The 18,556-nt window shown below is 41.5% G+C and overlaps 1 protein-coding gene across 1 annotated transcript in view; it reads left to right on the top strand.

Moving 5' to 3' along the window:
• Positions 1–18,556, top strand: part of SPTBN4 (spectrin beta, non-erythrocytic 4) — a 338,530-nt gene that overhangs the window by 211,621 nt on the left and 108,353 nt on the right. Inside the window, exon 20 of the mRNA XM_053721767.1 lies at positions 6,847–6,993. Coding sequence (XP_053577742.1) covers positions 6,847–6,993 — 147 coding nt within the window. The remainder of the gene's footprint in view (positions 1–6,846; positions 6,994–18,556) is intronic.

The following is an 18,556-nucleotide window of genomic DNA, read 5'->3' as shown; positions in this document are numbered from 1 at the left end:
GAGAGAGAAAGAGAGAGAGAGAAAGAGAGAGGGAAATAGATGAGAGAGAGAGAGAGAGGAAAAGAGATGAGAGAGGAAGAGAGAAAGGGAAAGAGATGTGAGAGAGAAAGAGAGAGAGAGGGAAAGATATGAGAGAGGGAGAGAGAGAGAGAGAGAGAGAGAGAGAGAGAGGGAAAGATATGAGAGAGAGAGAGAGAGAGAGAGAGGGAAAGAGATGAGAGAGAGAGAGAGGGAAAGAGATGAGAGAGGAAGAGAGAGAGAGAGGGAAAGAGATGAGAGAGGAAGAGAGAGAGAAGGAAAGAGATGAGAGTGAGGGGGGAAAGAGATGAGAGAGAAAGAGAGAGGGAAAGAGATGAGAGAGAAAGAGAGAGAGGGGGAAAGAGATGAGAGAGAGGGGGAATTAGATGGTAGAGGAAGAGAGAGAGGGAAAGAGATGAGAGAGAGAGAGAGGGAAAGAGATCAGAGAGAGAGAGAGAGAGAGAGAGAGGGGGAAAGAGATGAGAGAGAGGGAAAGATATGAGAGAGGAAGAGAGAGAGGGGGAAAGAGATGAGAGAGAGAGGGGGAAAGAGATGAGAGAGAGGGGGAAAGAGATGAGAGAGAGAGGGAAAGAGATGAGAGAGAGAGGGAAAGAGATGAGAGAGAGAGGGAAAAGGATGAGAGAGAGGGGGAATTAGATGGTAGAGGAAAATAGAGAGGGAAAGAGATGAGAGAGAGAGAGAAAGAGATGAGAGAGAGATATAGAGAGGGAAAGAGATGAGAGAGAGAGGGAAAGAGATGAGAGAGAGAGGGAAAGAGATGAGAGAGAGAGAGAGAGAGAGAGAGGGAAAGAGATGAGAAAAAGAGAGGGAAAGAGATGAGCGAGAGAGGGAAATAGATGAGAGAGGAAGAGAGAGAGAGAGAGAGAGAGAGAAAGAGAGAGGGAAAGAGATGAGAGAGAGAGAGAGGGAAAGAGATGAGAGAGGGAAAGAGATGAGAGAGGAAGAGAGAGAGAAGGAAAGAGATGAGAGTGAGGGGGGAAAGACATGAGAGAGGAAGAGAGAGAGGGGGAAAGAGATGAGAGAGAAAGAGAGAGGGAAAGAGATGAGAGAGAAAGAGATGAGAGAGGAAGAGAGAGAGGGGGAAAGAGATGAGAGAGAGGGGGAATTAGATGGTAGAGGAAGAGAGAGAGGGAAAGAGATGAGAGAGAGAGAGAGAGAGGGAAAGAGATCAGAGAGAGAGAGAGAGGGAAAGATATGAGAGAGGAAGAGAGAGAGGGGGAAAGAGATGAGAGAGAGAGGGGGAAAGAGATGAGAGAGAGAGGGAAAGAGATGAGAGAGAGGGAAAGAGATGAGAGAGAGAGAGGGAAAAAGATGAGAGAGAGGGGGAATTAGATGGTAGAGGAAAATAGAGAGGGAAAGAGATGAGAGAGAGAGAGAAAGAGATGAGAGAGAGATATAGAGAGGGAAAGAGATGAGAGAGAGAGGGAAAGAGATGAGAGAGAGAGGGAAAGAGATGAGAGAGAGAGAGAGAGAGAGAGAGAGGGAAAGAGATGAGAAAAAGAGAGGGAAAGAGATGAGCGAGAGAGGGAAATAGATGAGAGAGGAAGAGAGAGAGAGAAAGAGAGAGGGAAAGAGATGAGAGAGAGAGAGAGGGAAAGAGATGAAAGAGGAAGAGAGAGAGAAGGAAAGAGATGAGAGTGAGGGGGAAAGACATGAGAGAGGAAGAGAGAGAGGGGGAAAGAGATGAGAGAGAGGGGGAATTAGATGGTAGAGGAAGAGAGAGAGGGAAAGAGATGAGAGAGAGAGAGAGAGAGAGAGAGAGAGAGGGAAAGAGATCAGAGAGAGAGAGAGAGAGAGAGAGAGGGAAAGATATGAGAGAGGAAGAGAGAGAGGGGGAAAGAGATGAGAGAGAGAGGGAAAGAGATGAGAGAGAGGGAAAGAGATGAGAGAGAGAGAGAGGGAAAAAGATGAGAGAGAGGGGGAATTAGATGGTAGAGGAAAATAGAGAGGGAAATAGATGAGAGAGAGAGAGAAAGAGATGAGAGAGATATAGAGAGGGAAAGAGATGAGAGAGAGAGGGAAAGAGATGAGAGAGAGAGAGAGAGAGAGAGAGAGAGGGGGGGAAAGAGATGAGAAAAAGAGAGGGAAAGAGATGAGCGAGAGAGGGAAATAGATGAGAGAGGAAGAGAGAGAGGGGGAAAGCGATGAGAGAGAGAGGGGGAAGGAGATGAGAGAGAGAGAGGGAAAAAGATGAGAAAGGAAAAGAGAGAGGGAAATAGATGAGAGAGAGAAAGAGATGAGAGAGAGAGATAGAGATGGAATCAGATGAGAGAGAGAGGGGGAAAGAGATGAGAGAGAGAGAGAGAGAGAGAGAGAGAGAGAGAGAGAGAGAGGGAAAGAGATTAGAAAAAGAGAGGGAAATAGATGAGCAAGAGAGGGAAATAGATGAGAGAGGAAGAGAGAGAGAGAAAGAGAGAGGGAAAGAGATGAGAGAGAGAGGAAGAGAGAGAGGAAGAGAGAGAGGGAAAGAGATGAAAGAGGAAGAGAGAGAGGAAAAAGAGAGGGAAATAGATGAGCAAGAGAGGGAAATAGATGAGAGAGGAAGAGAGAGAGAAAGAGAGAGGGAAAGAGATGAGAGAGAGAGGAAGAGAGAGAGGGAAAGAGATGAAAGAGGAAGAGAGAGAGGGAAAGAGATGAGAGAGGAAGAGAGGGAAAGAGATGAGAGAGAGGGGGGGAAAGACATGAGCGAGGAAGAGAGAGAGAGAGGGAAAGAGATGAGAGAGGAAGAGAGAGGGAAAGAGATGAGAGAGAAAGAGAGAGAGGGAAAGAGATGAGAGAGGAAGAGAGAGAGGGGGAAAGAGATGAGAGGGGGGGAATTAGATGACAGAGGAAGAGAGAGAGGGAAAGAGATGAGAGACAGAGAGAGAGAGAGAAAGAGATGAGAGAGAGGGAAAGAGATCAGAGATTTAGAGAGAGGGAAATAGATGAGAGAGAGAGAGAGAGAGGGAAAGATATGAGAGAGGAAGAGAGATAGGGGGAAAGAGATGAGAGAGAGAGAGGGAAAGAGATGAGAGAGGAAGAGAGAGAGGGAAAGAGATGAGAGAGGAAGGGAGAGAGGGAAAGGGAGGAGAAGCAAAGGAGAAGTGATAAAAAAAGAGATATTACGATGGAGGGGAGAGAGGAAAAAAGAGAGAGAGGGCAAGGATGGTGAGAATGAGACAATAGAATGAAGAAAAGTGAGTGGGGCAAAGAGAAGGGAAGAGAAAGAGGAGAGAATAGGAAGAATAACAGGACATAATAATGAAGGGAAGGTGATAAGGTCACCGTTGGAATAGTAACAGAAATATGTAGGATACGAGGGATAATAAGATACAGAAAAAAGTAAAAGACAAAACTTTAGAAGTGAGGGAGAAGATGGAGAGGAAACAGATGTTAATGAAGAAACAGAAGAGGGAGGACTAGACAAAAAGATGAAAAAAAATACTATTAATAATACTAATAGCTCTCTCCAGTCTTCCTGTTTTATTTTATGTGGTTTATTTAAGCTCGTCTCCATTTCTTTAGTGAATTAACTGCAGAGTATTGTGTGAAATTGGTGAAGCTGGAAGGGGCCTTTAGTGAATATTGCTCAGAGAGAGGTGAGAGAGGTGTGTGAGAGAGTCAGAAAGGAGAAAAAGAAAGAAAGTGGGAGACTGAGGGAAGGAAAGAGAGAATGGGTGACAGAGACGGAGGGAAAGGAGAGAAAGAAGGTAAAGAGAGAGAAAGAGGAGGGAAGCAGGTGTGTGTGAGAGGGGGAGACAGAAGTGTGACAGAGAGAGCAAAATGAGAGAATAAAATGGTGTCTGTGTGTGTGAGACAGATTAGAGCGAGAAGAGAGTCAGAGAGAGTAAGTGACATCAAGTTGAACAAGATTTAGAAACAAACGTGAAGAAAGACATGAAGAGGGTGTGGAGTACAAGGTTAATAGAGAGAGAAAATGAGAGCAAGGAAGGAATAGAAGGGTCTGATTGTGTGAGTGTCAGAGATAAAAGACAGAGAGAATGAGAGACAGAGAGAGGGAGAGAAATGGTGGGGGGGGGGGAGACAGGGAGAGGAGAAAGAGAGAGCCACAGCAATAGAAAACAAGACAGAGAAGGGGAGAGAGGAGACAGAGAGAAGAGAGAGAGAGAGAGAGAGAGAGAGAGAGAGAGAGAGAGAGATAGAGATAGGAAAGAGAGAAGGAGAAAGAAAGAGAAATGAGAATGAGAGAAATAAAGAGAGGAGAGAGACAAAGAGAGAGAGATAGGAGGAAGAGAGGGAAAGAGACAGAAGGAAAGAGGGGGAGAAAGAGATGGATAGAGAAGAAAGAGAAAAAAAGGAGAAGGGGAAAGAAGAGAGGTGTAAGTTTGTGAAGGAGAGAGAGAGAGAGCGAAGGAGATAGAGAGGAGAGAGTGAGACAGAGAGAGCGAGTGAGAAAGAAAGAGAAGTGCGAGACAAAAAGAGAGAGGAGAGAAAAGAGATAGAGGATGAGAAAGAGAGTGAGCGAGAGGAGATAGAGACAATGAGACAGAGAGAGGAGAGAGTGAGACAGAAAGAGAAGCTAGAGACAAAAAGAGAGAGGAGAGAAAAAAATAGAGGAGGAGAAAGAGAGAGATGGAGAGAGGGGGATAAAGAGAGGTATAAAGAAGAGAGAGAGAAAAAAGGAGAGATAAAGAGGGGAAAGAAGAGAGGTGTAAGTGTGTGAAGGAGAGAGAGTGAAGGAGATAGAGAGGAGAGAGTGAGACAGAGAGAGCGAGTGAGAAAGAAAGAGAAGTGCGAGACAAAAAGAGAGAGGAGAGAAAAGAGATAGAGGATGAGAAAGAGAGTGAGCGAGAGGAGATAGAGACAATGAGACAGAGAGAGGAGAGAGTGAGACAGAAAGAGATGCTAGAGACAAAAAGAGAGAGGAGAGAAAAGTGATATAGGGTGAGAAAGAGAGGAGAGAGAGAGGGAAAGAGAGATGAAGAGAGGGGGATAAAGAGAGGTATAAAGAAGAAAGAGAGAAAAAAGGAGAGATAAAGAGGGGAAAGAAGAGAGGTGTAAGTGTGTGAAGGAGAGTGGAGAGAGAGCAAAGGGAAGGAGATAAAGAAAGACAGAGAGAGAGAGACGGAAAAAGAAAGAGAGAGAGAGAGAGAGAAGGAAAGATGGATAAGAGAATGAAGAAACAGAGAGAGAAAAAGAGGTGGAGAGAGAGTGAAGAGTGAGTGACACAGACTTAAGTGAGCCCTCCCCTCTCTCCCCATTCACTGCAGTGGGCTAATCCTTCCAGCTCAGCATCCTGCCAGCAAGTGGCTATAGCAGTGACCGTGAGCATAGTACCTGTATCAGCTACTGAACGCTGACACCACAAGCTGTACAAGGATTCCCCAGCCTGCCCCCCCCTCACACAGTTAGACACCATCACTGCAGCAAACAGCATCTCTGGGAAGAGAGAGAGAAGCACACGCTCACATTACTGCACTGACAGCATCCGCTGCGGGATATACTATGCTCAATAGCTGCAGGATATAAGATGCTCACATGCTGCATCTGCTGGGGGACATTGAGACCTCACACGCTGTGTTTGCCTTGGGATCAAGGCTCACAACCTGCTGCAGAATGTAGAGATCTTGTGTGCTGCATTAACTGGGGGATATAAACGTTTCACTTGCTACATCTGCTGTGGGATATAGAAACCTCACATGGTGCATCTGCAGCAAGAAAACCTCACGTTCTGTGGGATAAAGAAAGCGGATTAGAATTTGCTGTAGGATATAGAAACATGGTGGATCTGCTGATTTCTATAGGGTTTGCAGCTGCTGTCATTTAGGATCTACCTCTAAACACCAAGTCTGCTGTGTGATCTTAAACTGCATATGCTATAGGGTATTACGCACTGTAATATAGGATTGTACACTGTACATCAGTGAATAGTGCTAAATCATCTGCGCTCTCAGCTCTTCATCTCTTGTTTTACTCCTTCCTCTCTTCATTACCTTATATCTTCCCCTAATTTATTTATTGTACCCCTTTTCTATTCCATGTGTGCTCTCTAGCTATCCCTCTCTCCTTATTTGTCTATCTATCTATCTATACATTCGTCTCTCTCCTTATCTGTCTGTAAGTCTGTCTGTCTATCTAATCTATCTATTCCTCTCTCTCCTGTCATTCCTCTCTTCTATCACTTCCTTATCTATCTAGCATCTATCTGTCTGTCTAGTCTATCTGTCTGTCTTTCTATCTATCCATTTGTCTCTTTCCTTATCTTTCTTTCTATCTATCCATCTATCTATCCATTCCTCTCCTGTAACTATCTATCCCCCTATATCCCTATCTCTCTCTCTGTCATTGCCTCTCTCTTATAAGTTTTACAATCCATGTTGTATTCCTGTATTTAAATCAAAGCTCTGTCTCCCAGCACTTTACCCCTGAGTCTATCCTTTGAGTCTCATTTTCTTTGCTCTGCTGTCACGCTTCTAACTCTAATCTGTTTCTGCCCTCTCTGTTTCTCCTATTTATGTGCCTTTCCAATCTGTCTCTTCACCCATCTCTCTCTTTCATTCTCCACCATCCCATATCATCCAGTCTCTTTCTTATCTCACCTTCTGGTATATCAGGTTCCAGTATTTTGTGTTTTTTGGTTTGTACCATTTTTTCTATCTTCTCTTTCTTTGGCTCTCGTCCCATTCTTTGAGCTCCCCTTCCTCTTAAACAGTTAGTCTATCCAATGACGCAATGACATCAAAACAGTACTGGACACCCCCCACCTTGTCTCACCCTATATGACCCAGTGGGTACACCCAACCTCCCACTTGCCATAACCCAAAATATGTACGCCACATATCTCAGTCCTGTCTATGTCGCACCCAGCTGGACTCTTGGGTCAATGAGAAGACATTAATGGCTCGAGACACTTCCAGAGACCAGTCCCAGAGACCGCACAAGAAATGGCTCAAACACCAAGCTTTCATGGCTGAGCTATCCCAGAACAAAGGCTGGCTGGAGAAGATAGAAAAGGTAAGATTCATCTTTCAGCTATACATTAGAGATCTTTCTTGACAATGTCTCTTCTTATTTGTTTCTGAATTCTCACCTCCATTCTCTGTTCACTACTAATCCAGGTTTGAAAAAAACATCTCTACTTGAGCACAGGTGGTTATATTCATAGAACCATATATGCACATGCAGAGATACCCTACAACCTGGCTTGTTGTTGCTTTCTATGCCATCAGCACGGTGTGGGTGACCATAAAAAATGCTTACTTTCCTTCCTAACATTATCTGTCTGTCTGTCCTATCTATCTATATGTATATTTATCTATCTGTCTATCTAACAATTCAAAGGTTAAGTGATCAATTATAAAGCTTTTCAGGAAGATTTTAGGACATGTTTGTATTTGTCAATATGTTACATTCTTCCTTCAGAATGAGGAAGACACTATAATTCTTGTTAGAGCAGATATGTCAGTATAGGGGCCCAGAATACAATATTGTATGCATGAATGAATGAATGAATGAGATGGAAAGTCATCTCATCAGCCAATCAAATTCTATGTTTTTTTAAGATTAAAGTTTTGGAAAATGTGTATACATTCTGAAAATCAATAGGTCCAATTGATTGGTTTTCTATATATTACGACCTAAGTGAACTGTTGGGTTTTAAAGCTATCGTAGATCAGTCACATGTGTACTTGGTCAACATACGAAACCAATAACCATCAACAGCTTTATTGGGGGGGGATCAATAGCACCAATGAATGAGATCAGTGTTCTTTATCTCAAGACCTAATTGAATTGTCAGGTCTTAAACTATCTTAGCCCAGTACAATGTACACAGGTTTACAACCAAATAATATATATTTAGCTTTTTTTTTTGCTATTTTTAATCAATGTATTTGCGTTCACTACAGTTTTATAATTTATTATGTCACTATCACTTTGTTACGGTTGACTCACCAGCATGAACTAGAGTTTGAATGACCCAAATATTACAAATTCAACATTCAGCCATTAAAATCTGCAAGTGTGAAATAGAGTTTGGGCTTCCAGGCATTTCGAGAAGCTGCTTATCTTAGCTTCTCCAGGGTATAGACAGACGGTAATTTGCATGAAATCTTATTTTTTTTCACCATTTTTTTCCCCAAGGAAAAAGAACGAGATCAAATATGGGTAGAAAAAAATAAAGCATTTGAAAAAAAAAAAAGACTACTTCAGTTCCAGAAAGATGGTGGACCATTTTCACGAGGAGTTCATTGGTATAATTTTACCACCTTCTGTAGATGAATCATTAGTTATACTGTACAGTAGCCTAGAAACAAAGAAAATTAGACAAAGAGTTAATCTTTTTCTTAGAAGTACACAGATGATAAATAGTTATTAATTAGTGTAATTTTTAACCTTCTAGGCATTTCCCACTTAAATAGTTTAAATTTAAATTTTTTGAGGCCTTTACCTCCTGCAGAAAAACCTTTCTATCCATTACAATTAATATAAATTTTTTGTTAGAGTTTTTCGGAAAAATACAATAAATATGGAAAATGTTGACTTGTTTACATTCATCATAAACAGATGTACAGTAGCCTAGAAACAAAGGAAAGAGTCTTTTTTTTTTTTTTTTTTTGGAGGAATCATTCATCACAGGAGGAAAATATTTATTTTGTTTCATTTGATATTTGTTAGGGTGGTTGTTCAGAATTTATTTGTTAATGAAAATCCATTCGGCCACTATTTCTTATTGGAAACATTTTCAAGGCAGTAGAGAAGTAGCTGGACAGCTGCTTTTACGTAAATAAAGTTAAAGTAGTAGCTAGTGCTGCAACCACAAGCTAGAGGAGAAAAAAAAAAAAGTTTTTTTTTTTTAATGGGGTCAGAACTGACCAAAATCAAAAGTTTACATATTTATTGACCAACACAGGAAACAATCAGCTGACAAGAACATTGCTAAATAGTTATTAATCATTGTAAATTTGAACTTTCATGGCATTTTCCACTTAAATAGTATTAATTTAAATTTTTAAGCCTTTCCTTCCTGCAGAAAAACTTTTCCATCCATTACAATTATGTTTTAACTACACAAATATCCTTTTTTCATTAAAGGGGTGTTTATTTAGCGTTTTTTGGAAAAATGCAATGAATATGGAAAACTTTGACTTTTTTACATTCGTCAAAAATAGATACATTGGACTGTTTTTTATCATATATATATATATATATATATATATATATATATATATATTCAAAGGTGGATACAGCGCCTATATGTCCAATATACTGATGTGGTATGTGAGGAATAAAGGATGGGAAAAAGCAAATAAGAACATAGAAAATAAAATAAAAAATAAAAGAAAAATATATATATATTAAAATAAAATAACAATAAAAAGTCCAGCTAAAAATAGCATATAAAATATATGAACTCTGAAACGATGTTCATATGAGTCCTAGAAGTAATATAAATCGTAGTGAATCTCCAGATGTAGTGGTTGTATAGATATAGTTGGTATATAATACCCTTACCAGATATTACCTCAATCGAATGAGGTAAGTATGCCGCACTGGGGGTATATATAGATGATTGGGTTTCCTCCTTGTATCCTGCTTGTGGTGTTCGTTGACCTCTTGGAGTATGCAGGGATATGCCTCTGATGATGAATAGATCCCTTATACTTCCTATGGATTCGTGGTTGGCCTCTTGGAGTGCTCTTTCTGCTCTGGTATTAACTTTCTCCGGCGTGAGGATACCCTGCCGTATCTTCTCATTCAAATTTTGGCGCAATTTCTGCCTTCCTGTAGCATCTGCCTCAATCTATATTTGCTTGATCTATTCAAAAGGAGGGTGTGGATGTTTGTTTCTCTTCCTCAATGTGTAATGTTTCTGTTAGATTCCCTGTAGAAAAGGCCTTTTCTACAGGGAATCTAACAGAAACATTACACATTGAGGAAGAGAAACAAACATCCACACCCTCCTTTTGAATAGATCAAGCAAATATAGATTGAGGCAGATGCTACAGGAAGGCAGAAATTGCGCCAAAATTTGAATGAGAAGATTGCGCCAAAATTTGAATGAGAAGATACGGCAGGGTATCCTCACGCCGGAGAAAGTTAATACCAGAGCAGAAAGAGCACTCCAAGAGGCCAACCACGAATCCATAGGAAGTATAAGGGATCTATTCATCATCAGAGGCATATCCCTGCATACTCCAAGAGGTCAACGAACACCACAAGCAGGATACAAGGAGGAAACCCAATCATCTATATATACCCCCAGTGCGGCATACTTACCTCATTCGATTGAGGTAATATCTGGTAAGGGTATTATATACCAACTATATCTATACAACCACTACATCTGGAGATTCACTACGATTTATATTACTTCTAGGACTCATATGAACATCGTTTCAGAGTTCATATATTTTATATGCTATTTTTAGCTGGACTTTTTATTGTTATTTTATTTTAATATATATATATTTTTCTTTTATTTTTTCTTTTATTTTCTATGTTCTTATTTGCTTTTTCCCATCCTTTATTCCTCACATACCACATCAGTATATTGGACATATAGGCGCTGTATCCACCTTTGAATATATATTCTCTTTTACTGTCTAGGGCTTCACAACCCTCCCAGTATATGTCCTATACAGCTGCCACTATTTCCTATACACCTTCTGACCAGCGCCCACAACAGAGTATCACTTGTGTCAACTCAGTACACTGAGGAGACACATTTTACTTATTTCTACATATATATATATATATATATATAATCACTGTCACTGATATGCCTATCAGTGACTATGAAGAACCACAATTCAGGAACCTGAATGTAACATAAGTGACAAAAGTAGTAATGACATTTCTTTCATGTAATTGGCAAGAGTCCATGAGCTAGTGACGTATGGGATATACATTCCTACCAGGAGGGGGCAAAGTTTCCCAGACCTCAAAATGCCTATAAATACACCCCTCACCACACCCACAATACAGTTTTACAAACTTTGCCTCCTATGGAGGTGGTGAAGTAAGTTTGTGCTTGATTTTTCTTCTATGATAAGCGCTTCTCAGCATATTGAAGCCCAATTCCTCTCAGAGTACAGTGTTTGTCAGAGGGATGTGAAAAGAGTATTGCCTATTGATTTTATAGTTTGTCTCACAGGAAATCTTTTCAAGGGTTCTCTGTTATCGGTCGTAGGGATTCATCTCCTACCTCCCTTTTCAGATTGACGATATACTCTTATATACCATTACCTCTGCTAATAGTTTTCAGTACTGGTTTGGTTATCTGCTATATGTGAATGGGTGTCTTTCGGTAAGTATGTATCATTGTTTAAGACACTCTCAGCTATGGTTTGGTGCTTTATGCTTTAATATAAAGTTTTAAATATATGTATTTTACTTATATTTGCCATGAGTCAAGTCTATGTATATTTCCCTTTGCAGTCTAAACAGTTTCAGTTTAGAAATCATGTTTGGGAAGTTCATTTAAACTTTTTTTTTTCTTACCTGGGGTTCAGTCTTTTTCAATTTAACTTGTTTTTCAATTTTTTCGCCAGCAAATCTAGGCTCGCAAGGACGCAAAATGCTGTTTCTCTTGTAAGGTGTATCCAGTCCACGGATCATCCATTACTTGTGGGATATTCTCCTTCCCAACAGGAAGTTGCAAGAGGACACCCACAGCAGAGCTGTCTATATAGCTCCTCCCCTAGCTGCCATATCCAGTCATTCTCTTGCAACTCTCAACAAGCATGGAGGTAGTAAGAGAGAAGTTGTGAAATGTAGCTGTTATTTTGCTTCAATCAAGAGTTTATTATTTTTAAATGGTACCGGAGTTGTACTATTTTGTTCCAGGCAGAAAAATAGAAGAATCTGCCTGTGATTTCTATGATCTTAACAGGTTGTAACTACAGTGATTTAATAGCGACTGGTATCATGCTTACTTTCTGAGGTAATACTCTTTTATTTTTAAAATATAAAACGTTTGCTGGCATGTTTAAACGTTTTTATATATACTTTGGTGATAAAACTTTATTGGAGCCTAGTTTTTTCCACATGGCTGGCTTAAATTTGCCTAGAAACAGTTTCCTGAGGCTTTCCACTGTGTTGCTATGTGTGGGAGGGGCCTAATTTAGCGCTTTTTTGCGCAGTAACTTTTACAGACTGATACATCCAGCTTCCTCCAGGAGTCCCCTGAATGCTATAGGACATCTCTAAAGGGCTCTTAGGCTTTCCAAAATCGTTTGTTGGGGAAGTTAGGCCCACAGCAAGGCTGTGGCAGTTTGGTGTGACTGTTAAAAAACGTCTATATCGTTTTTTTGATCCGTTTTTTGAACTAAGGGGTTAATCATCCATTTGCAAGTGGGTGCAATGCTCTGTTAGCTTATTATACACACTGTAAAAATTTCGTTTGATTTACTGCCTTTTTTCACTGTTTTTCAAATTCTGACAAAATTTGTTTCTCTTAAAGGCACAGTACTGTTTCTTATATTTGCTTGTTAACTTGATTTAAAGTGTTTTCCAAGCTTGCTAGTCTCATTGCTAGTCTGTACAAACATGTCTGACATAGAGGAAACTCCTTGTTCATTATGTTTAAAAGCCATGGTGGAACCCCCTCTTAGAATGTGTACCAAATGTACTGATTTCACTTTAAGCAATAAAGATCATATTCTGTCTTTAAAAAATTTATCACCAGAGGAATCTGACGAGGGGGAAGTTATGCAGACTAACTCTCCCCACGTCAGATCCTTTGACTCCTGCTCAAGGGACTCACGCTCAAATGGCGCCAAGTACATCTAGGGCGCCCATAGCGTTTACTTTACAAGACATGGCGGCAGTCATGGATAATACACTGTCCGCGGTATTAGCCAGACTACCTGAATTTAGAGGAAAGCGAGATAGCTCTGGAGTTAGACGAAATACAGAGCATACTGACGCTTTAAGAGCTATGTCTGATACTGCCTCACAATATGCAGAAGCTGAAGAAGGAGAGCTTCTTTCTGTGGGTGATATTTCTGACTCAGGGAAGATGATGCAACCTGATTCCGATATATCTACATTTAAATTTAAGCTTGAACACCTCCGCATGTTACTCAGGGAGGTTTTAGCTGCTCTGAATGACTGTGATACAATTGCAGTGCCAGAGAAATTGTGTAGACTGGATAAATACTATGCAGTGCCGGTGTGCACTGATGTTTTTCCAATACCTAAAAGGTTTACAGAAATTATTACTAAGGAATGGGATAGACCAGGTGTGCCGTTCTCTCTCCCTCCTATTTTTAGAAAAATGTTTCCAATAGACGCCACACTGGACTTATGGCAAACAGTTCCTAAGGTGGAGGGAGCCGTTTCTACTCTAGCAAAGCGTACTACTATCCCTGTCGAGGACAGTTGTGCTTTCTTAGATCCAATGGATAAAAAGTTAGAGGGTTACCTTAAGAAAATGTTTATTCAACAAGGTTTTATCCTACAGCCCCTTGCATGCATTGCTCCTGTCACTGCTGCTGCGGCGTTCTGGTTTGAGTCTCTGGAAGAGGCTTTACAGGTAGCGACTCCATTGGATGAAATACTTGACAAGCTTAGAGCACTTAAGCTAGCCAATTCTTTTGTTTCTGATGCCATTGTTCATTTGACTAAACTAACGGCTAAGAATTCTGGTTTTGCTATCCAGGCGCGCAGAGCGCTATGGCTTGAATCATGGTCAGCTGACGTTACTTCAAAATCTAAGCTGCTTAACATTCCCTTCAAGGGGCAGACCCTATTCGGGCCTGGTTTGAAGGAGATTATTGCTGATATCACTGGAGGAAAGGGTCATGCCCTTCCTCAGGATAGGTCCAAATCAAGGGCCAAACAGTCTAATTTTCGTGCCTTTCGAAACTTCAAGGCAAGTGCGGCATCAACTTCCTCTAATGCAAAACAAGAGGGAAATTTTGCTCAGTCCAAGACGGTCTGGAGACCTAACCAGACCTGGAACAAGGGTAAGCAGGCCAAAAAACCTGCTGCTGCCTCTAAGACAGCATGAAGGAACGGCCCCCTATCCGGTAACGGATCTAGTAGGGGGCAGACTTTCGCTCTTCGCCCAGGCGTGGGCAAGAGATGTCCAGGATCCCTGGGCGTTGGAAATTATATCCCAGGGATATCTTCTGGACTTCAAGGCTTCCCCCCCCCAAAAGGGAGATTTCACCTTTCACAATTATCTGCAAACCGCTTCTGGCGGTCCTAAGGCCACGAGGCATAGCAGTGGCCCCTTATTTAGACGACATCCTGATTCAGGTGTCAAACTTCCAAATTGCCAAGTCTCATACGGACATAGTGTTGGCATTTCTGAGGTCGCATGGGAAGAAGGTGAATGAGGAATAGAGTTCTCTATCCCCCCTCGCAAGAGTTTCCTTCCTAGGGACTCTGATAGATTCTGTAGAAATGAAAATTTACCTGACGGAGTCCAGGTTATCAAAACTTCTAAATTCCTGCCATGTTCTTTATTCCATTCCTCGCCCTTCGGTGGCTCAGTGCATGGAAGTAATCGGCTTAATGGTAGCGGCAATGGACATAGTGCCGTTTGCACGCCTACATCTCAGACCGCTGCAACTCTGCATGCTCAATCAGTGGAATGGGGATTACACAGATTTGTCCCCTCTACTAAATCTGGATCAAGAGACCAGGGATTCTCTTCTCTGGTGGCTATCTCAGGTCCATCTGTCCAAAGGTATGACCTTTTGCAGGCCAGATTGGACAATTGTAATGACAGATGCCAGCCTTCTCGGTTGGGGTGCAGTCTGGAACTCCCTGAAGGCTCAGGGATCGTGGACTCAGGAGGAGTCACTCCTTCCAATAAACATTCTGGAACTAAGAGCGATATTCAATGCTCTTCAGGCTTGGCCTCAGCTAACGACAATGAGGTTCATCAGATTTCAGTCGGACAACATCACGACTGTGGCTTACATCAGCCATCAAGGGGGAACAAGGAGTTCCCTAGCGATGTTAGAAGGCTCAAAGATAATTCACTGGGCAGAGATTCACTCTTGCCACCTATCAGCTATCCATATCCCAGGTGTAGAGAACTGGGAGGCGGATTTTCTAAGTCGACAGACTTTTCATCCGGGGGAGTGGGAACTCCATCCTGAGGTGTTTACACAATTGGTTCATCGTTGGGGCAAACCAGAACTGGATCTCATGGCGTCTCGCCAGAACGCCAAGCTTCCTTGTTACGGATCCAGGTCCAGGGACCCCAAGGCAACGCTGATAGATGCTCTAGCAGCACCTTGGTCCTTCAACCTGGCTTATGTGTTTCCACCGTTTCCTCTGCTCCCTCGTCTGATTGCCAAGATCAAGCAGGAGAGAGCATCGGTGATCTTGATAGCGCCTGCGTGGCCACGCAGGACTTGGTATGCAGATCTGGTGGACATGTCATCCTTTCCACCATGGACTCTGCCGCTGAGACCGGACCTTCTACTTCAAGGTCCTTTCAACCATCCAAATCGAATTTCTCTGAGGCTGACTGCCTGGAGATTGAACGCTTGATTTTATCAAAGCGTGATTTCTCTGAGTCAGTCATTGATACCTTAATTCAGGCACGAAAGCCTGTCACCAGGAAAATCTATCATAAGATATGGCGTAAATATCTTTATTGGTGTGAATCCAAGGGCTACTCATGGAGTAAGGTCAGGATTCCCAGGATATTATCTTTTCTCCAAGAAGGATTGGAGAAAGGATTGTCAGCTAGTTCCTTAAAGGGACAGATTTCTGCGCTGTCTATTCTTTTGCACAAGCGTCTGGCGGATGTTCCAGACGTTCAGGCATTTTGTCAGGCTTTAGTTAGAATCAAGCCTGTGTTTAAACCTGTTGCTCCATTTTGGAGCTTAAATTTGGTTCTTAAAGTTCTTCAGGGGGTTCCGTTTGAACCTCTTCATTCCATAGATATCAAACTTTTATCTTGGAAAGTACTTTATTTGGTAGCTATTTCCTCGGCTTGTAGAGTTTCCGAGTTATCTGCCTTACAATGTGATTCTCCTTATCTGATCTTCCATGCAGATAAGGTAGTTCTGCGTACCAAACCTGGGTTTTTACCTAAGGTGGTATCTAATAAGAATATCAATCAGGAGATTGTTGTTCCATCATTGTGTCCTAATCCTTCTTCAAAGAAGGAACGTCTATTGCACAATCTTGACGTGGTTCGTGCTTTAAAATATTATTTACAAGCTACTAAAGATTTTCGTCAAACATCTGCTTTGTTTGTTGTCTACTCTGGACAGAGGAGAGGTCAAAAGGCTTCGGCAACCTCTCTTTCTTTTTGGCTAAGAAGCATAATCCGCTTAGCCTATGAGACTGCTGTCCAGCAGCCTCCAGAAAGGATTACAGCTCATTCTACTAGAGCTGTGGCTTCCACATGGGCCTTTAAAGGGACACTGTACCCAAAAATTTTCTTTCATGATTCAGATTGAGCATGAAATTTTAAGCAACTTTCTAATTTACTCCTATTATCAAATTTTCTTCATTCTCTTGGTATCTTTATTTAAAATGCAAGAATGTAAGTTTAGATGTCGGCCCACTTTTGGTGAACAACCTGGGTTGTCCTTGCTGATTGGTGGATAAATTCATCCACCAATAAAAAATTGCTGTCCAGAGTACTGAACCCAAAAAAAGTATAGATGCCTTCTTTTTCAAATAAAGATAGCAAGAGAACAAAGAAAAATTGATAATAGGAGTAAATTAGAAAGTTGTTTAAAATTGCATGCTCTTTCTGAATTACAAAACAACATTTTTGGGTTCAGTGTCCCTTTAAGAATGAGGCTTCTGTTGAACAGATTTGCAAGGCGGCGACTTGGTCTTCGCTTCATACTTTTTCAAAATTCTACAAATTTGATACTTTTGCTTCTTCGGAGGCTATTTTTGGGAGAAAGGTTTTACAGGCAGTGGTTCCTTCTGTTTAAGTACCTGCCTTGTCCCTCCCTTCATCCGTGTACTTTAGCTTTGGTATTGGTATCCCACAAGTAATGGAAGATCCGTGGACTGATACACTTACAAGAGAAAACATAATTTATGCTTACCTGATAAATTTATTTCTCTTGTGGTGTATCCAGTCCACGGCCCGCCCTGTCATTTTAAGGCAGGTATTTTTTAATTTTAAACTACAGTCACCACTGCACCCTATGGTTTCTCCTTTCTCTGCTTGTTTTCGGTCGAATGACTGGATATGGCAGCTAGGGGAGGAGCTATATAGACAGCTCTGCTGTGGGTGTCCTCTTGCAACTTCCTGTTAGGAAGGAGAATATCCCACAAGTAATGGATGATCCGTGGACTGGATACACCACAAGAGAAATACATTTATCAGGTAAGCATAAATTATGTTTTTTTATTGCGTCATTCTTGGCGCAAATTTTTTTTGACGCAAAGTTGCGCCTTTGATGGCACAGATTTTGTCATTTCCTGCGTCTTTGTTGACGCTAGTTGTTTTGGCGCGAAATTGTGTTTGTTATGACGCGAGTTGTGTCATTTCCTGGTGTTGGTTTTGCAGCAAAAAATGTTTTCAGTTCCTTTTGCGTAATGCGTCATTCTTGGCGCCAAAATTTTGTTATTTTACCCCTCTCCCTTTATTGCTCGCTGTTTTCATGAATTTTGAAAGCTATTATGCCTGCTTTTTTTTTTATTAAAAAAATACTATCTTTCAGCTAGATTACGAGCTGTGCGATGCTAACGATCAGTTTTGTCTCACCGCTCACTTACCTACAGCACTGGTATTACGGGTTCTTACAAACCCTTCGTTAAAAGGCAAGAAGTGAGCGTTGAGCAAAATTAGCTCCTTACCGCACTTCAATACCAGCGCTGCTTAAGTCAGCGGTGAGCTGGTCGTACGTGCTCATGCACGATTTCCCCATAGGGATCAACGGGGAGAGCCGGCTGAAAAAAAAGCCTAACACCTGCAAAAAAGCAGCGTAAAACTCCTTAACGCAGCCCCATTGATTCCTATGGGGAAATACATTTTATGTTTACACCTAACACCCTAACATAAACCCCGAGTCTAAACACCCCTAATCTTACACTTATTAACCCCTAATCTGCCACCCCAACATCGCTGACACCTGCATTATACTTATTAACCCCTAATCTGCGGCTCCGGACACCGCCGCCACCTACATTATACTTATGAACCCCTAATCTGCTGCCCCCAACATCGCCGACACCTACATTATATTTATTAACCCCTAATCTCCCTTCCCCAATGTCGCCGCAACCTAACTACACTTATTAACCCCTAATCTGCCGCCCCCAACGTCGCCACCACTATAATAAACATATTAACCCCTAAACCGCCACACTCCGCCTCCCAAACATTAGTTAAATATTATTAACCCCTAATCTGCCGCCCCTAACATCGCTGCCACCTATCTACATTTATTAACCCCTAATCTGCCGCCCCCACTATACTAAATGTATTAACCCCTAAACCTAAGTCTAACCCTAACACCCCCTAACTTAAATTTAATTTAAATAAATCTAAATAAAAATTAATATTATTACCTAAATAATTCCTATTTAAAACTAAATACTTACCTGTAAAATAAACCGTAAGATAGCTACAATATAA

This window comes from Bombina bombina, chromosome 7 (genome assembly GCF_027579735.1).
Source record: "Bombina bombina isolate aBomBom1 chromosome 7, aBomBom1.pri, whole genome shotgun sequence".
NCBI lineage: Eukaryota > Metazoa > Chordata > Amphibia > Anura > Bombinatoridae > Bombina > Bombina bombina.
This window is presented reverse-complemented; position numbering and strand designations above follow the sequence as displayed.